This window comes from Carassius gibelio, chromosome A18, assembly GCF_023724105.1.
Source record: "Carassius gibelio isolate Cgi1373 ecotype wild population from Czech Republic chromosome A18, carGib1.2-hapl.c, whole genome shotgun sequence".
NCBI lineage: Eukaryota > Metazoa > Chordata > Actinopteri > Cypriniformes > Cyprinidae > Carassius > Carassius gibelio.
Genome location: NC_068388.1, coordinates 26,471,433 through 26,492,012, shown reverse-complemented (window position 1 = coordinate 26,492,012; position 20,580 = coordinate 26,471,433). Strand labels below are relative to the sequence as shown.

At 41.3% G+C, this 20,580-nt stretch overlaps 2 protein-coding genes across 12 annotated transcripts in view; one reads left to right on the top strand and one right to left on the bottom strand.

Annotated features, from left to right (window-relative positions):
- Positions 1-2,435, bottom strand: part of ppfia1 (PTPRF interacting protein alpha 1) — a 31,969-nt gene extending 29,534 nt beyond the window's left edge. For 3 of the 9 annotated variants that reach the window (XM_052530767.1, XM_052530771.1, XM_052530769.1), the window contains exon 1: positions 1,396-2,205. The gene's annotated coding sequence lies outside the window, so the exon portion shown is untranslated. Of the gene's footprint in view, positions 1-1,395 lie in introns of all 9 variants that reach the window. The other 6 variants (XM_052530764.1, XM_052530766.1, XM_052530772.1 and 3 more) reach the window with 5 other exon arrangements.
- Positions 2,436-3,078: 643 nt separating this feature from the next.
- Positions 3,079-20,216, top strand: st7 (suppression of tumorigenicity 7). Of its 3 annotated transcripts, none has more exons than XM_052530794.1 (16): positions 3,079-3,230; positions 4,440-4,658; positions 13,162-13,244; positions 13,567-13,726; positions 15,664-15,718; positions 15,870-15,985; positions 16,072-16,147; positions 16,279-16,433; positions 16,958-17,055; positions 17,301-17,415; positions 17,752-17,824; positions 18,141-18,243; positions 18,323-18,473; positions 18,780-18,872; positions 19,469-19,608; positions 19,904-20,216. In XM_052530794.1, the coding sequence occupies exons 2-16, from the start codon at positions 4,637-4,639 to the stop codon at positions 19,997-19,999; spliced, it is 1,536 nt and encodes a 511-aa protein (XP_052386754.1). In that variant the 5' UTR covers positions 3,079-3,230; positions 4,440-4,636; the 3' UTR covers positions 20,000-20,216. The 3 variants fall into 3 exon arrangements, with proteins under 3 accessions (XP_052386754.1, XP_052386753.1, XP_052386755.1); XM_052530793.1 differs by having other exon boundaries at positions 19,466-19,608; XM_052530795.1 differs by lacking the exon at positions 4,440-4,658 and having other exon boundaries at positions 3,145-3,230; positions 19,466-19,608.
- Positions 20,217-20,580: the final 364 nt, after the last annotated feature.

Sequence of the window (20,580 nt, the reverse complement as noted above, 5' to 3'; positions counted from 1 at the left end):
CAGACACGTAACGGACAGAAGAACAGACACGTAACGGACAGAAGAACAGACACGTAACGGACAGAAGAACAGACACGTAACGGACCGACGATCGGACACGTAATGGACAGAAGAACAGACACGTAACGGACAGAAGAATGGACGCGTAACGGACAGAAGAACGGACGCGTAACGGACAGAAGAACAGACGCGTAACGGACAGAAGAAGAGACGCGTAACGGACAGAAGAAGAGACGCGTAACGGACAGAAGAACAGACACGTAACAGACAGAAGAACAGACACGTAACGGACAGAAGAACAGACACGTAACGGACAGAAGAACAGACGCGTAACGGACAGAAGAACAGACACGTAACGGACAGAAGAACAGACACGTAACGGACAGAAGAACAGACACGTAACGGACAGAAGAACAGACACGTAACGGACCGACGATCGGACACGTAATGGACAGAAGAACAGACACGTAACGGACAGAAGAATGGACGCGTAACGGACAGAAGAACGGACGCGTAACGGACAGAAGAACAGACGCGTAACGGACAGAAGAAGAGACGCGTAACGGACAGAAGAAGAGACGCGTAACGGACAGAAGAACAGACACGTAACAGACAGAAGAACAGACACGTAACGGACAGAAGAACAGACACGTAACGGACAGAAGAACAGACACGTAACGGACAGAAGAACAGACACGTAACGGACAGAAGAACAGACACGTAACGGACCGAAGATCGGACACGTAACGGACAGAAGAACAGACGCGTAACGGACAGAAGAACAGACACGTAACGGACCGAAGATCGGACACGTAACGGACAGAAGAACAGACGCGTAATGGACAGAAGATCGGACACGTAACGGACAGAAGAACAGACACGTAACGGACAGAAGAACAGACACGTAACGGACCGAAGATCGGAAATGTAATTGACAGAAGAACAGACGCGTAACGGACAGAAGATCGGACACGTAACGACAGAAGAACAGACACGTAACGGACAGAAGAACAGACACGTAACGGACAGAAGAACAGACGCGTAACGGACAGAAGAACAGACACGTAACGGACAGAAGAACAGACACGTAACGGACAGAAGAACAGACACGTAACGGACAGAAGAACAGACACGTAACGGATAGAAGATCAGTAACCGATAGAAGATCAGTAACAGACAGAAGATCAATAACAGACAGAAGATCAATAACAGACAGAAGATCAATAACAGACAGAAGATAAGATCAGTAACAGATATAAGATCAGTAACCGATATAAGATCAGTAACCGATAGAAGATCAGTAACCGATAGAAGATCAATAACAGACAGAAGATCAGATCAGTAACAGATAGAAAATCAGTAACAGATATAAGATCAGTACAGGTGTGTATTTACCTTGATTCTGAGCTGGGTTTGTTTCTCTTCTTCTCTACTGTATCCAGTTCAATCACAGCTAACACATTTAAAATATCAACTACGACGCAAATTATTCGTCAAGCCATTAAACTTCACGACATGAGTAAAATAAGTCACGAATCACTTTTTATTATTATTATCTGACGAGGAATGAGCGAAACAAAAAAGAAAATAAGCGAGGCCTTTATAATGAATGAGAACATCACTCATTACTAGAGATCTGAGTCTAAAGTGATGGAGAAGACATCACTGATCAATCAAAGACCTCCGTCAGATTCACACTGCCATCCATACACCCAAATATAAATATAAATCACATAAATACTTTAATCTTATATATAAATAAACTCCAATAGCGGCCTGCGCTAGTTAGCATTAGCAGCTAAAGTAAGAGGAATCAAAATCATCCTCATGCAAGCGCAGGAATAAAACAATTTAGCCTTTAAAATGAACACTTAAAGACGAAGTTAGATGACGAGCTGTACGATTTAAATATAAATGAACGAAACGCGTTTTTTAGAGTCAATTATTCTGACGCGTCACCATCTAATCCATAAGGAAAAACACCGGGATAAAAGTACGAATCGACCACTTTAAAAACACAAAACGCCCTTCAAACGACACTATCGGCAAGAAAAGTGTTTCTTCGGCTGGCTTGAGGTCTAAAAACAATAATTAATAAAGAAAAAAAAAAGAGTTAAAACAAAATTTACAGCCGATGTTTGTCGCTGCTCCAATTTCCTGCGCTCGCGAGAGCTCGGGACGTGCTGACGTCACGACGCCATCCACGGATCCCAGAAGATATGAGCTCTGATAGAAGGACTGAGGACGCGTTATGTGTTTAGTTATCACAAACGTCTCAGTTTGGTTTATTTACTTTATCTGAATATTGCATGCATAAATGTAGACGATTTGCGGATTTTTAAGGTAAAGCTCGTTATTGTCCGAGTTCTCCTTTCTGACTAAAGGAGCAGCGACATCTCTGTCCAATCTGAGTCATTTTCTTTTCTGTTGTGTTTCCGTGACCTTTGCGTCAAATTAATATATATCTTTTTTTTCAATAAAAAATAAAATATAATAGATAAATAAATAACAATCATATCAAAATGGCCTGACACTAAAGTAGAACTGTGTGTAAGCAGTCTTACCAAAGCTTAATTTGTTACATTACATTATAAAAACTAAACCGTTACTGATCCCAAATCGCATAAATTGTAGTTAGTAAAGTAATCCATTCAATTACACATTTTAGGTAATATAATCAGATTATTTTTTATTACTTTTAGATTAGTGACACTATTTTAGTTAGTGACATTGTGAACATGCAACTGTGTTACTTAATTATTAACTTACTACATTAAAGTCTCAGGGGAGACTGAAATTAATATATTAGGAGAAAGAGATTCCAAAGACACGGTAATAAATGGTTAACCTACTGAGTGATAATTCAAGAAAACATTAATGTGTTCTTCAGTAGGTGATGTAATGTTGTTGAATCTGAGATGATTGTGTGAATCCAGGGCACAGATGCTGAAAAGGTTCAGACTAACCTCAACCACATTGCTTTACTTGTATATAAAACACTGTAATTCCCAGGAACTAAATATATAAACGATAACACATCTCAGAGAAAGAACGATATTCACCAGTGGGCGTCGCTCTCTTCATACTAAAGGGCGTGGCCCGTGTTCATGGAGGCGGGGTGTGGAGTGAGTGGGCGTGTCTTCGTCGTGTGTCATGTCTGCTGTCTTTCTTCTTTCTTCTTCTGCTGTTTTCTGTCGCCACGTTGATCGAGAGATATCCCCAGAGTGAAGGTAAGACCTGAACATGATAGACGAGCGAAAACACATCACATCGCGCAGAGCAGCTCATTATCTGACCCATGATACTGTCTCTCTCGCGCTTTCTGAACTTTCTGAACGTGGTGATGTGTGTTAGCAATGCTAACTGTTCTTGTAAAGTGATGAACACGGATATCTGCGATTAATCAAGTGTTTATGAGCGTTATTAAGTGTCTCTCTCCTGCTGTATTTTTTATAAATGGTTTATTAATGAGTTCATGGATCAAACAGATCAACCGATTTCTTGAATAACAACACGACACGTGTCAGTGAAGACCTCGTTTATCATTATTTTTAATGTTATAAACCCGCTATTGTATTTTAAAGTGTGCTGCAGTTATTCTGGCATGGTCATAAAGAGACCCATCTGAGCACATGAGAAATGATTATATATCATATTTGAGCAGAAGTGAGAGTGAAGCAGATGGTTCTGGTCTGCTGTATTAAAATCACCCAAACCTGCTCTTCTTTTCTTCTGTGAAACAAGAGATTTTGAAGAATGTTGGGAACCAAACTATCTGAGGATGAACTCTTACACTGTTTCTGTCCTGATCCTGCAGTTGTTCAGAAATGCTGACTATTTATTGCACCTTTCTATTATGTTTTACATGTTTAATGTAAAGTTAGTTTTGATATTTAAGGGTGACAAAAAGTCATATTCTAATAATGTAATAAATAATGAAATAACTAATTTTTGGGGACAGGAGGAGAAGGTGTTAATGTTGGTGAAGTGTGTGTTTCTCTGTTTCTGCAGCTTCACTGAAGCAGGGTTCACTTACCCTCAGATAAACTCATTACATAAATATTATAATTATATAATTATTTATTGAGCAGATAAAATACATATAATCATTTATTAATCAATTATCATTTAATGTGTATCTTGTCTTTATATAAAGGCTGAAATGTGAGGTTTATTTGAACATTAACATAAGATATCAGCACGCTATATCTACACCCCCCCCCCCAGTGTGTGTGTCAGTGTGTGTGTGTGTGTCTGTATCAGTGTCTGTGTCAGTGTGTGTGCGTGCGCTGTGATTGGTCGGTTCCTCCTCCTCCTCTCTCCATCATCACCATCAGTCTGTCAGCTGCTGGTGGTTTGCTCTCTGTTTCTCGGCTCGTGACGTCACTGAGTGTTTGCTGAGCTTTTGTCTTGTCCTGAACACTGGCTCTGGTCCGCAGCGCTCCGGATCGGATCGGATCGGCGCTGGAGCTGGAGCTGGAGAGGCTGCTGACGGCCGCAGGGTTCATGCAGCAGGAGGATCAGCATCTGGCGCGGTTGGTTGTATTGTGCGTTGATGACCCCTGCTGTGTAGCCGCTCGCCCCACCCCCCCGTCTCCCCTCTCTCTCTTTCTCCATCACAGCTCCTGGATCAGCCATGTTTGGCACCGAGTCCTCATGTAAGTAGCCCATCCTCCACCGCGCTCTCTTTATCCTGCATGTATTGTGCTCTGCTGCTCGTCTGTCTCTGCCGTTTCTGTGCGTCTGCTGTGTGTTGTGCTGGACGTGAAGGCCAGGCTGTGTTTGATTCCTCTTACATAAACAGTGATGCGCTCGCACACCTGGGCTTCTGCTCTTAATCATCACCTCGTCTGACCCGAGTCTTCTGGCTGATGTTCTCTGAGCTGACGAGCGTCCAGATAAACGCTCAAATGCACAGCATCGCTCGTGCTGCTCATTTAGTGATGTTTCGTGAGTTTGAGGCCTGCATCCCTGAACATCCTCAACGCTGTGCTTTTGTAGTTCTTCTCCCACACTTCCTGTTGTGCTGTTTAAAGCATGTGTTTGTGTGTTATTCATCATATGGCACCAGCACTCTTTTAGAGATATGTGTGTGTTTGTGTGGCTGATGCTCAGTTCATCGTTTTTTTTTAAGAGAACTTCGAGCACTTTTCAGTGACTTTCGACTTTCAAGTATCTCACACAACTGTTTTTCTAAAGCTCTAAAAAGAACCAATTTAAGTGTTATTTTTAATGAAATGAAAAAAAATATACATTTATTATATACATATATAGATATATTTGGCAATCAAACAGTTAGGCTTTTTAAAATAAAAAAGACATCAGATATCACAATAACAAGCAGATGGCAGCAGAGGAGCACTTATTGGCTTATTAGTCCTTCATTTACACTTTTTATTTTTTGCGTTATATTTGGATATTCTAAAATTATTTTTATATAATATCAAATCAGCAAGAAAATACATTTTGTCAGAAGTTTTGTGCATTGTTTGCGTTGGGAAGTAAGAAAAGTCACAAAGTGTAGATTCTGCATTTTACTGTTCTTAATAAATTTTGTGTGCTTCCCAACTCAAACTCAATGCTTTACTGTCCAATGGACGTTGCCAAGAAATAAATGTGTAGTTTTATTAGTAGCTGCACTTACTAATACAATGGTAATTTTATGATTTATGACGCAAATCATGTTAGTCTGGAGCCCTGATTATGATTCAGTCTGTTTCTGAGCACATGCAGGTTGATTTTTTGTTGTTGTTTGTTTTAGTGTTTTTGATAGAAGTTCTCTTCTAATCACCATGGCTGCATTTATTTGATCAAAAATACAGTAAAATGCTGATGTATTTTTATGTTAAAATATCTGTTTTCTATGTGAATATGTCAAACCTGTAATGTATTTCTGTGATGCTCCGCTGTATTTTCAGCATCATTCCTCCAGTCTTCAGTGTCACATGATCTTCATAAATCATTCTAATATGATTTGCTGCTCAAGAAACATTTCTGATTATTATCAATGTTGAACATAGTTGTGCTTCACAGTATTTTGTGGAAACTGTAATGCATCTTGAGTCTGATGGGAAGTATTCATTGTTTGACTGGTTTGTTGGGTAGTATTTATTGTTGGACTGGTCTGATGGATAGTGTTTATTGTTGGACTGCTCTGATGGGTAATTTAATTGTTGGACTGGTCTGATGGGTAATTTAATTGTTGGACTGGTCTGATGGTAGTATTTATTGTTGGGCTGGCGTGATGGGTAATTTTTATTGTTGGTCTGGTCTGATGGGTAGTTTTTATTGTTGGAGTGGTCTGATGGGTAGTTTTTATTGTTTGACTGGTCTGATGGGTAGTTTAATTGCTGGACTGGTCTGACGGTAGTATTTATTGTTGGAGTGGTCTGATGGGTAGTTTTTATTGTTTGACTGGTCTGATGGGTAGTTTAATTGCTGGACTGGTCTGATGGGTAATTTAATTGTTGGACTGGTCTGATGGTAGTATTTATTGTTGGGCTGGCGTGATGGGTAATTTTTATTGTTGGTCTGGTCTGATGGGTAGTTTTTATTGTTGGACTGGTCTGATGGGTAATTTAATTGTTGGACTGGTCTGATGGGTAGTTTTTATTGTTGGGCTGGCGTGATGGGTAATTTTTATTGCTGGACTGGTCTGACGGTAGTATTTATTGTTGGAGTGGTCTGATGGGTAGTTTTTATTGTTTGACTGGTCTGATGGGTAGTTTAATTGCTGGACTGGTCTGATGGGTAATTTAATTGTTGGACTGGTCTGATGGTAGTATTTATTGTTGGGCTGGCGTGATGGGTAATTTTTATTGTTGGTCTGGTCTGATGGGTAGTTTTTATTGTTGGACTGGTCTGATGGGTAATTTAATTGTTGGACTGGTCTGATGGTAGTATTTATTGTTGGGCTGGCGTGATGGGTAGTATTTATTGTTGGACTGCTCTGATGGGTAATTTAATTGCTGGACTGGTCTGATGGGTAATTTAATTGTTGGAGTGGTCTGATGGGTAATTTAATTGTTGGACTGGTCTGATGGGTAGTTTTTATTGTTGGACTGGTCTGATGGGTAGTATTTATTGTTGGACTGGTTTGATGGGTAATTGTTGAGCTGTTCTGAAGGGTAGTTTTTGTTGTTAGACTGGTCCGATGGGTAATTTAATTGTTGGACTGGTCTGATGGGTAGTGTTTATTGTTGGACTGGTCTGATGGGTAGTATTTATTGCTGGACCGGTCTGATGGGTAATTGTTGAGCTGTTCTGAAGGGTAGTTTTTGTTGTTGGACTGGTCTGATGGGTAATTTAATTGCTGGACTGGTCTGATAGGTAATTTCATTGTTGGAGTGGTCTGATGGGTAGTTTTTATTGTTGGACTGGTCTGATGGGTAATTTAATTGTTGGACTGGTCTGATGGGTAATTTAATTGTTGGACTGGTCTTATGGGTAGTTTTTATTGTTGGACTGGTCTGATGGGTAGTATTTATTGCTGAACTGGCCTGATGGGTAGTTTTTATTGCTGGGCTGGCCGGATGGGTAATTTTTATTGTTGGTCTGGTCTGATGGGTAGTTTTTATTGTTGTACTGGTCTGATGGGTAATTTAATTGTTGGACTGGTCTGATGGGTAATTTTTATTGTTGGGCTGGTGTGATGGGTAGTATTTATTGCTGAACTGGCCTGATGGGTAGTTTTTATTGTTGGGCTGGCGTGATGGGTAGTATTTATTGCTGAACTGGCCTGATGGGTAGTTTTTATTGTTGGGCTGGCGTGATGGGTAGTATTTATTGTTGGACTGGTCTGATGGGTAATTTTTATTGTTGGACTGGTCTGATGGGTAATATAATTGTTGGACTGGTCTGATGGGTAATTTAATTGTTGGACTGGTCTGATGAGTAATTGTTGAGCTGGTCTGATGGGTAGTTTTTATTGTTGGACTGGTCTGATGGGTAGTTTAATTCTTGGACTTGTCTGATGGGTAGTATTTATTGTTGGACTGGTCTGATGGGTAGTTTTCATTGTTGGACTGGTCTGATGGGTAATTGTTGAGCTGGTCTGATGGGTAGTTTTTATTGTTGGACTGGTCTGATGGGTAATAGTTGGACTGGTCTGATGGTAGTATTTATTGTTGGACTGGTCTGATGGGTAATTTTTATTGTTGGTCTGGTCTGATGGGTAGTTTTTATTGTTGGACTGGTCTGATGGGTAGTATTTATTGCTGGGCTGGCCGGATGGGTAATTTTTATTGTTGGTCTGGTCTGATGGGTAGTTTTTATTGTTGGACTGGTCTGATGGGTAATTTAATTGTTGGACTGGTCTGATGGTAGTATTTATTGTTGGGCTGGCGTGATGGGTAGTATTTATTGTTGGACTGGTCTGATGGGTAATTTTTATTGTTGGACTGGTCTGATGGGTAATTTAATTGTTGGACTGGTCTGATGAGTAATTGTTGAGCTGGTCTGATGGGTAGTTTTTATTGTTGGACTGGTCTGATGGGTAGTTTAATTCTTGGACTTGTCTGATGGGTAGTATTTATTGTTGGACTGGTCTGATGGGTAGTTTACATTGTTGGACTGGTCTGATGGGTAATTGTTGAGCTGGTCTGGTGGGTAGTTTTCATAGTTGAACTGGTCTGATGGGTAATTGTTGAGCTGGTCTGATGGGTAGTTTTTATTGTTGGACTGGTCTGATGGGTAGTTTAATTCTTGGACTTGTCTGATGGGTAGTATTTATTGTTGGACTGGTCTGATGGGTAGTTTTTATTGTTTTATTGCTGAACTGGTCTGATGGGTAGTTTTTATTGTTGGGCTGGTGTGATGGGTAGTATTTATTGCTGAACTGGTCTGATGGGTAGTTTTTATTGTTGGGCTGGTCTTATGGGTAGTTTTTATTGTTGGACTGGTCTGATGGGTAATTTAATTGTTGGTCTGGTCTGATAGGTAATTGTTGAGCTGGTCTGATGGGTAGTATTTATTTTTGGACTGGTCTGATGGGGGAGTGGGCCTTTCACGATAACTTTTTGTTGTGCAATAAATTGCTCCAGAAATAATTGCGATAAGTGGTATTATTAACATCTTAAAGACCATTTTATGCCACTGGATATATAATCATAATGTAACAAAATAATGCAAGAAGGTCTACACTAGGGATGCACCGAAATTTCGGCCACCGAAGATTTTCGGCCGAAAATGGCCTTTTCGGTTTTCGGCCGATAGACTTTTATCACCGAAACAACACGGCCGAAATGTTGTGATGACGCAAACAGAAACCGCGACCTGCACGTGCACTTGCATAGCAAAGACCAAGAGCTCCCCGCGACATTCACTTAACACCAGTGAGAACATTCTCTCTCTTCTTATTCCTTTATTCGCAGAACTAAAGCGTCTCCTAACAAAGAGATTAAGACGGACCACGAAGTAAAAACAAAGAAAAGTACTTACAGAGTCTGTTAGCACACGTCTCACTGAGATCTTTTCGGATCCTCTGCACTTCATCGCGAATGTGCTTGATCCGCGTTATAAAGACCATTACTTGGATGCGGAAATAAGGCAGCGCGCACGAGAAATGATCCAGGACGCGCTGGATGCGAAGAACCCGCGTGGAGACGGAGAAGCGCCAAGCGCAGGAGACAGATCAGAGCGCAGAAAAGACTGGTCTCTGCACCAGATGAGTGGCATCCACCATCGTTGTCTGATATGTTCAGTGGAATTCTGCAAGAAAGTGCCTCAAATAATAATAATACGTTGGCTATTTTGTTCTTATACACACACACAAACATATATACATACATAATATCAGATTGTAGCCATATTTATGCTAGATTTTCTGCTAGATTTCTGCTTTAATTTGATAAAAATCTTTATTTATGCCCTGGCCCTATTTAAATACACTCTCTCAAATATTTCTCAAATGTCAGGCAGATGACAAGCTCAACTGCTCAACAGCTAGATGGTTATCTGTCTGAAGTCCCCATCCCCAGAAGTGATAACAGTCTTGCCAACTGGAGAAGTAATGCACTTTCTAGTCCTACATAGAAACATTTCAAATGCACTTCACCTAAATGCACTTTGTTTTTATGAGAGAACTGTTCATTTTAAAACCTTTCTGCAGGCCAGTAGGCCTGTACATTATTATTAAATATACACATGAGTGGGATAAATTTTTAGTTTGAATTTTATTTTCTACTGTGCATTGTTGCAATGTGCTTAATAAATATTTACATCATTTGTAATTATGTATTTTTATGTTTTTTTTTTTTTTTTAAAGTTATGTAATTGTAATTATCTTTGAAACTTTAATATTAATTTATGCAATTGCAATGTCTTAATTTTAGTAAAGTTAGTACACGGTCATAGCAATAAATGCAATGGTACTAATAATTGGCATAATTTATTTCGGTGTTTCGGTTTCGGTTTTCGGCCTTGGTTTTCTCTTTTTCGGTTTTCGGTTTCGGCCAAGAATTTTAATTTCTGTGCATCCCTAGTCTACACTTCCAATTGACAACAAATGTTTAATTTTTAAGAATATATAGATTATGGAAATTAAGTATCAAAATATTACATACCTTAAAAAACTTGAATAAATAGTAAATAAAAATGTTCTAACAAAAAGTGAAAAGTAAAAGTAAGTAAGTCCAAAAATACTTTTATGGAGATTTTCTCCCTGCAGATTTTACCCAGACCTTCTTATTGCGCCACTAAAAATGATTGAGATCATATACATATATTGCACGATAAATTGATATATTATTGCGACAGGTCTAATGGGGAGTTTGAGCTTGTTTCCCAGTGTTGAGTGGGGCTGGTGAATGTGGCCTGGATCCGTGGTCTTCATGAATGGAGCGTCTGTGTTGAAGTGGCTCTCTCAGCTTAATGAATGAGCACAGCTGCTGTCAGACGTCTGCCATGTGTTTGACTGAGTGAAAACTGAGTGTCTATTAGACCGCTCGTCAGTCAGATGTGCCGTCACATGATCTCCTGTCACTCTCATTGACTGAAAGGACATTGATCACATAAAAAAGAACTGTCCCATTATCACGCTTTTTCAAACCCAGACCTTCTTTCTTCTGCGGAACATAGAAGATATTTTGAAGAGTGATTCAACTGCTTTTGTCTCTACAGTGAAAGTCAGTGATCTTCTTTTGTGTTTAACAGAAGAAACACAGTGGTACAGGTTTGAACACTGAGGGAGAGTAAATGCTGACAGAAGGATGATTTTCCTCTCATTTGGTTGTGTGATCTGCTTCATTCAGATGTGATAGTGATGCTGTAATGATGGGAGACCTGCAGCGGCAACAACTCACAGAAAACAATCATGAAGATGATCAACAATCAGTTAGATTATATATTGATAGTTTTTGCTAAAATATTTCTTGTTAGACATTAAATGCAGGATTCATACTGTACATGTAACTCAAGGATTGTTATAAGAGCAGTGACCGTGAATGGACCTTTGTAGTGTGATGTAAATGTAATATATTACTATGTGTGTGTGCTCCTCGTACAAGTTAATATTTAGTCTGTGCTTTTTTTAATCATTTGCAAATGACTGATTTAAACTTCTACTTTAGACTGGAAAGCAATCATATGTTTTAAAATGTAATGGTTTTTAACCCTGTTTTGCTTGTAATGTATAGCACAAATTACATAGATACGTTCACTGTATTTGTCTTTATAGCCTTCATTTTCCACATTGTTTGGAGGACTGCACTGTGCAGGATGTAGAATATCATAAAAAAAAAATGTAATTCAAAATCTTTCATCTGATTAATGAAAGAAAAAAACAGGGAGGTTAATGGTTAGTTGCAACTCTATTGCACACCAGGGGCGGAGCGGGGGGGTGGCTATTGGGGCTTAAGCCCCGAATGTTTTGTCAAAAGCCCCGAATCTTTTAGCTTTTTTAAAATAACTTCAACTTTGTTTCATTTCCTCTCAGTCTCTCAGACTGGAGCGGCAAAAAACAAAAAACAAAAGCTCTATTACTGTGCGTTGTGGCGCACGGTAAAGCATCACGCATCACTTCGCTTGTTTGCCAACTGCCGATAAAAACTAACGAAGAAGAATATAAATCATCTTCTTCGTCGTTGTCATTAGGGGCTGGTGGGCTTTTTATTTCACCGCCGTCGTAGCGAGCTCACTGACTAACCGCCTGAAATTAGCATTATGGACATAACAATTTTTTTTAAAAGGAACTCGTAACAGCAAACCTCACCGGCCAGAGAGAGATTCAAAAGCAATATATCCCAATGTATCAAATGCTAAGTTATTTCAGGGCATGTTTTACAACTGTTCTCGGCACATTAGTGGGATAAGAAGATAGATTAATTGAGAAATATAGCTGGAGAACAATTAAATACAAAATAGTTTGTAGGCTCTACTGGGTGAATATTTTTTTTTTTCTGAGTAACCATCATTTTCCCAGATAGTGTATTTTTAGGCATTCTGTTATCTCAAACAGCCTGAAAAATAGTGCATTTAGCTGACATAAACGTGGGGAAAAAAAATCTCCCCTGCGGAGTACACCCCTGCAGCCCCCTAGGTTTGGGCTAAGCCCCGAATGTTTGCATCTTCTGGCTCCGCCCCTGTTGCACACGCCGACAGATTGACAGGTGCAGAGATGTTCGCTCATCTCACTGACTACATGTCTGTATTTAACCTTCCCAGAATGCATCTGGATGGGACAGATTTCAGAATCACTCGTCTGCTGTGACAGGAAGTGCTCATCAGATCAGCTGATATCCTCACAGGCAAATAGGCATGATATTCATATTGTTTTCTGGCTAGTCGCATTTATTGTCATTTGTAAAAGAGAAAGTGATGTGACACTCATCAGATGTGCATGGTGAGTATTAGATGCTGAGGAAGCACACAGTGGTTGTGTTGGACGTGCTGGTTCAGTTTTACAGTGATCCGCTGGCTGATTCAGTGTTACTCCAGCTTTATAGCACTGTGAAGGTGAGATGAACGTGTCATGTTATCAGAACTTCATATATATGACCCTCACAGAGAATCAAAGAGTAAGGAATGTTTCTCTTCTAAACTCATTTCTGTCTATCTCGTGTCTGTTGGCTCATCATCTCGCTGTGCGTCTGATGCGTTTGTTCCTCTCACCTGCTGCTCCCGTCCTTCTGTCTAAACTCGTCTGTTTCGCTGTTTTCTCTGCAGTGAGCATGTTCCTCAACACTCTGACCCCTAAGTTCTACGTGGCGCTGACGGGCACCTCATCCCTCATCTCTGGACTCATACTGGTGAGTTTGATTCACTCCGGTCAAATACTGCAGAATGAAGTGACTTCATTAGGATTTCACTGGAATATAAAGTATCTGAATGAGTCTCTAGATTTTGTTTTGTGGCTATATATTGCAGTATTGATTTAGTTAAATCTTTTCCTTGCTATTTAATAACTAAATTGATTCTGTATTGATCAAGTTAGAATCATTACAGAAACTATTTGTTGAGTTAGTTATTGAAGGGAGCAGCTGAATATATCATTAATGTTCAGACAGACCTTTGAACCTGAGATGATGATGATGATGATGATGTTGAAGGGCGTGTGTCTCTGTGCTGCAGATCTTCGAGTGGTGGTACTTCAGGAAGTATGGGACGTCGTTCATCGAGCAGGTGTCTGTCAGTCATCTGCGTCCTCTGTTAGGTGGAGTTGATAACAGCTCGCCCAACAGCTCCAGCAGCAGTAACGGAGACACCGACTCCAGCCGACAGAGTGTGTCAGGTCAGTTACTGAAGAAGAAACACATCAAGCTGCTGCTGGAGCTCCTCACAAGAACTCCAGTCTGACATGAAAGGACAAAGTATATTTCAGACGTCCGCGTCCCGTCCGCATTACTTTATTTTCGTCATTTAATTCAATTCAGATTTAATTGTATAGCGCTTTTTACGATTCAAATTGTTGTAAGGCAGTTTTACAGAAATTAATGTTTCTATAATATTTAGAAGTAGCTTATCAGTGGCGACTCTGTGACAAACACAATTGTTTTATACGTGTAGCATAGCCTATTTTAATAATGCAGCAAACCTTTTTAAATATTTTGATAAATTACTGAAAATAAATATATGACTTTTTAAACCGTTTAACTGTTTGTAAAAATTTGTCAAAATTCTTAACGGTCGGTTAACGGTTAACTGGTTAAAATTAACATCCCTAGTTTAACCCAAGCTAAAGAATAAGAATGCGCATTTGAACATATATAACAGCAGTCTAAGATTATGATATACATTATTCGAATGCTTGGCGAAAGAGATGTGTTTTTACTCTAGATTTAAACGGAGAGAGTGTGTCTGAACCCCGAACATTATCAGGAAGGCTATTCCAGAGTTTGGGAGCCAAATGTGAGAAAGCTCTACCTCCTTTAGTGGACTTTGCTATCCTAGGAACGACCAAAAGTCCAGCGTTTTGTGACCTTAGGGTGCGTGATGGGTTGTAGCGTGGTAGAAGGCTAGTTAGGTACGCAGGAGCTAAACCATTTAGGGCCTTATAGGTAAGTAATGATAATTTGTAACTGATACAGAACTTAATAGGTAGCCAGTGCAGAGACTGTAAAATTGGGGTAATATGATCATATTTTCTTGACCTGGTAAGGACTCTAGCTGCTGTATTTTGGACGAACTGTAGCTTGTTTATTGACGAAGCAGGACAACCACCTAGAAGTGCATTACAATAGTCCAGTCTAGAGGTCATGAATGCATGAACTAGCTTTTCTGCATCAGAAACAGATAACATGTTTCATAGCTTGGCAATGTTTCTAAGATGGAAGAATGCAGTTTTTATAACATTGGAAATATGATTTTCAAAAGACAAGTTGCTGTCTAATATAACACCCAGATTTCTGACTGTAGAGGAAGTAACCGTACATCCATCTAGTTGCAGATTGTAATCTACAAGATTCTGTGTAGTGTTTTTTGGTCCAATAATTAATATCTGTCTTATTCGAATTTAATTGGAGAAAATTATTGGTCATCCAATCTTTCACATTTTTAACACACTCTGTTAGCTTAGATAATTGGGAAGTTTCATCTGGTCTCGTTGAGATATATAGCTGAGTATCATCAGCATAACAGTGGAAGCTAATTCCGTATTTTCTAATAATATTACCAAGGGGCAACATGTATACTGGAAATAGAAGGGGACCTAGGACGGATCCTTGTGGCACTCCATATTTTACTGGTGATAAATGAGATGACTCCCCATTTAAGTAAACAAAATGGTAGCGATCGAACAGGTAGGATCTAAACCATCTTAGAGCCTGCCCTTGAATACCTGTATAGTTTTGTAATCGATCTATGAGTATGTCATGATCTATGGTGTTGAACGCAGCACTAAGATCAAGTAAGACTAGAAATGAGATGCAGCCTTGGTCTGACGCAAGGAGCAGGTCATTTGTAATTTTAACAAGTGCAGTTTCTGTGCTATGGTGGGGCCTGAAACCTGACTGAAATTCTTCATACAGATCATTTTTATGCAGGAAGGTGCTCAATTGAGCAGACACAACTTTTTCAAAAATTTTAACAGTGATAAGTTTATTTAGCTCTTCCTGTCCTATGGTTGTAAAGCGCTGCAGTTTATCAGCTCATCAGTCACTTACTAGATGAACTCAAATACAGTCAGTGTGTATGCTAATGTTTCGTGTGTGTGTGTGTGTGTGTGTTTAGAGTGTAAGGTTTGGCGAAATCCTCTCAATCTGTTCAGAGGAGCTGAATATAACCGGTGAGTGAACGTCTCAGCCTCTTCAGGGCTTCATTTGATAAGAAAAAAATGCTGTTAGTAACTGTGTTAGACTCAAAGCTGCACAATGTTTTTTGGGCTCTTTCTTGTTTTGATGAGAATTGAGATGCTGATGTGAATGTGTTTGCCGCAGGTACACGTGGGTGACGGGAAGAGAGCCGCTCACATACTACGACATGAATCTGTCGGCACAAGATCATCAGACCTTCTTCACCTGTGATTCTGATCACCTGCGGCCTGCAGACGCCAGTAAGAGCACCGCTTTACCATCAACATCCAGAGCAGTGTCTGGAGGACCTGCTGTTTATGAGTGTGTGTGTGTGTGTGTGTGACAGTAATGCAGAAGGCCTGGAGAGAGAGGAATCCTCAGGCTCGGATCACAGCCGCTCATGAAGCTCTGGATCTGGAGGAGTGAGTGTGGTTTTTTACTGTAGTAATGTTCTCTCAGCACGTTTGATTCTTGGTTGTTGTCCCGTGCTGTCAGTGTAAATGTGTTTAATGGTCAGGAGTGTTTAGTGTTGAATGTGTTGTGTGTGTTGTAGCTGTGCGACGGCGTATATTCTCCTCGCTGAGGAAGAGGCCACGACGATCGTGGAGGCAGAGAAACTCTTCAAACAGGCGCTGAAGATCGGAGAGAGCTGCTACCGGCGCAGCCAACAACTACAGCATCACGGAGCACAGTATGAAGCCCAGCACAGTGAGTACCCACACACACACGCACACACACACACACACACACACACACTCACTCACTCACTCACTCTCACACACACACGCACGCACACACACACTCACTCACTCTCACACACTCTCACACGCACGCACGCACACACACACTCACTCACTCTCACGCACACACACACACACACACACACACACATTAATGGATCAAACACTCACAGGCTCGGAGTGAATGTTTGTAGGGTCAGAGGTCATACCTTACGTGTTCTCTGTTGACAGATGTCACGCTGTCAATCACAGTAGAGTCCTGTATACATATAAGACACCTATTAATTATGAAGTGTGTAAATGATCTTTTGGTCTTCACGTTGATTTGTGTGTGTGTGTGTGTGTGTGTGTGTGTGTGTGTGTGCAGATACAGTGCTGTTTTCAGGCGTTGTGTAGTATAATGTGTCAGAACACGAGCGAATGTTAAAGCAGAAGTAACTCATTCAAATGAAACTGTGTGTGTGTGTGTGTGTGTGTGTGTGTGTTTCACAGGAAGAGACACAAACGTGTTAGTCTACATCAAGAGAAGACTGGCCATGTGCTCCAGAAAGCTCGGCCGCACACGAGAAGCTGTCAAGATGATGCGAGACGTGAGTGACCTTTGACTCCTGACACACAGAAGACACAAACCCTCGTTGTTATTAATAATGCGGTCAGAAAACTGCTCTCAGATATCAAGCGTGAGCGGCGCTGTTGAATTACTGTGCTCGCTGAGGTAATCATGCACTCATGATTCAGATCACTCTTCAGTAGCTCAAACACCTGTGGTCCGTGTGACACACATCTGTAGAGTGATGCGCAGGAGTTTCCCGAGCTGTCGTTGTGTTTCCTGCAGTTAATGAAGGAGTTTCCTCTGCTCAGCATGTTCAACATCCACGAGAACCTGCTGGAGTCTCTTCTGGAGCTGCAGAACTACGCAGACGTCCAGGCCGTGCTGGCCAAGTACGACGGTACGAGCACATCTCACTTCTGCTAGCTCAGTTTCTCTTGCATCCGATAGAGACGCCTGACTCGTGCCGAAGATATCAGCTCCTTTCTGATGTTAACAACCAGTGTCAGCCAGAAGATATGAAGATATGAAGATGAGCTCTGTCCCGCTCTTCTGTGATGAAACATTTTCTTTGTGGGGAAATGTAATTTAACTTGACTTCCTCCAGTGCATTCAGTTTAAAGCAAAGACATTTAAAGCATTATGTGTAGAGTGTGTGTTATTTGACCTGAGAAGCGTCTGTGAGTGTGTACTTCAGCATGATCTCAGCCGTGAAACGCTTTGTTCTCGTTCACAGACATCAGTTTGCCCAAGTCTGCGACCATCTGCTACACAGCAGCGCTGCTGAAGGCCAGAGCCGTGTCTGACAAGTGAGTCTCCATCAACACACTTCACATCGTCACTGCACGTGCTGACGGAAAATGCTATTTTAAATGCAAAATAAAAGAGGTGACTTCCACATGAAAGCAGAACGTGTCACTCAGAGTCCTCTCGTGTTGTACTAGCATCGGTCATAGAGCGTCCCAGTGTTCCCAGCCTGCTCCCAGTGCGCACACACACACACACACACACACACACACACACACTCAGGGCCGGGTCAGCTCTAGAGTCGAGGAGTGTCTCCGTCAGATCAGTGCTGTACTGTGTGTTGTTTCTCAGTCTCCGTCTCCTGTGGCTCGTCTGCAGGTTTTCTCCAGAAGCGGCGTCTCGCAGAGGTTTGAGCACAGCAGAAATGAACGCAGTAGAAGCCATACACAGAGCGGTGGAGTTCAACCCACACGTACCGAAAGTGAGCATCATCATCATCATCTTCATCATCCTCCTGCTCGTCCTGCTCAGCCGTAACCTGCCTCTCGTTCTCTCCGCAGTACCTCTTGGAGATGAAGAGCTTGATTCTGCCTCCAGAGCACATCCTGAAGCGCGGAGACAGCGAGGCCATCGCCTACACCTTCTTCCACCTGCAGCACTGGAAGCGTGTGGAGGGAGCGCTCAACCTGCTGCACTGCACCTGGGAGGGAAGTGAGTGAGAGACATCACAGACCGCTTCACACGTGGAGATCTGCTGCAGGAGCCTTCTCTGTAGCTGTGGAATACACTAAAACCTGTACCTTTTAATTAGTGTAATTACTCTGTGCGCCTCTGTTACGGGAGTCATCAGGAACAAATGCCTTCATTTCTCATCTTTTAAGAAGCAAACATTTTTTTCGATATGAAACTTCTGTTAAAGTGTTTAAGTGAAATGTCAGAAAAGCTGCTAGTGACTCACTGTTGCTCCAAAGTTTAGAAATGCATTTTAAAAACCACTTCTTTGTGTTGATTGCACAGCTTTCAGGATGATCCCGTATCCTCTGGAGAAAGGCCACCTCTTCTATCCGTATCCAGTCTGTACAGAGACCGCGGACAGAGAACTGCTACCAAGTAAGAGATTTTCCTGCACCTCTCCTGTAGATGAAGAGTAGTGTTTCTGACACGTTCCCATAGTGTAACTGTCCAAGCGTCCAGCTCCTGGTGTCAGATCTCTCCTGACTGTGATCAAGTAAAGGTCAGAATAAGGTCAGTAATATCTCCAGATGAACTCTTCCTGGACTGAAGCAGCTCAGCTTTACTGGATTCTCCATCAATCATGTTTTAGAGTCTCAAATCTGATCTTTTGAGGAGCGTTTGTTTCCAGAAGCTTTACTTTCACTGTTCCTCAGCGGAGGAATGATCTTCACAAGCCTCCAGAACATCTCACATCTTCTGAGGAGCCTTGATTTCTCCAGCTCTCAGTCACTGTGTTATATGTGCGGATCATTTACATCTCATCTCACTGAGAAACATAACTGGAGATACAGAGAGATTAAATATTGAGAGGCTACTCTCTGACTATTATTTCATGTCAGGCTTTTAAAAGAGTCCTGACACAACCCTGTGTGTCTCAAACCCGTCTGCTGCTGTTCTACTGTCTACCACAGCTGCAGCAGTAGTTAACCCTGACTGTGTGTGTGTGTGTGTGTGTGTGTGTGTGTAAGCAGTGTTCCACGAGGTGTCAGTGTATCCCAAGAAGGAGCTGCCGTTCTTCATCCTGTTCACGGCGGGTCTCTGCTCGTTCACAGCGATGCTGGCGCTCCTCACACATCAGTTCCCGGAGCTCATGGGAGTGTTTGCTAAAGCCGTGAGTGTCTCACACTTCAGTTCTCCAGACGAGCACAGATTGAAGAAGAGACCTCATCACACTCGTATTTGAAATCTCAGTTCATTGTGTAATCATGAACAGTTCATCAGTAAAAAACTATTTTGACCAAGTTCAGCTCTATTGTGGCTAAGATGTGTTACTGGGCAAATATTAGACTTTTTTTTTTTTTTCAGACATTAAAATTATCTTGAAAATGTTTTCCACTGTATTACTGATTATGATGTGATGGTGTGAGACTGTGTTATATCTGCGTTGTTTGTGTCTCGTCCATCAGTTCCTGAGCACCCTGTTCGCTCCGCTGAACTTCATCATGGAGAAGGTGGAGAGTATTCTTCCCTCGAGTCTGTGGCACCAGCTCACGCGGATCTGATCTCACGGACATGCATTATTATTATTATTATTATTATTATTATTATTGACTGAGGTGCCAAGATCTTCAGAAGTGCCCAGAAGACAGAAACACAACCCACAACAAACACAGAAGGAATTCATTTCCCCCTTCATCTCCTGTAAATATTTCTGTTTAAAACTTTTAAACGCCATGGGTATACCAAGAAAAAATAAAACAATTTCTGTACTGCTGCAAATCAGCCGTCTCCTCTTTCTGTAGTTTGATGACATGCGTTCACACACAAACACACACCTGGAGTCACACCGGTTCAGATGTGAACGTCTTCCTGTACACGTGCATCACATGACACATTGGTGGATTGTGCTCCAGCCAATCAGAAGATCAGTGTCAGACTCAGAGCAGACTGTAGTAGAGCTGGTGTGAGAGAGACTTCTGCTTCTGGTGAGGGTCTCAGGTCAGCAGCTGAAGAACAGCGAGAGTGAAGGTGCTGGAAACACACCGCTGTGTCCTGACATCACTGAACACACCAGACCCAAAGGAAGGTTTGGTTATTGGTCCTAAACCAGACACTGAATGTTTCTCATATTCACAAAACAATA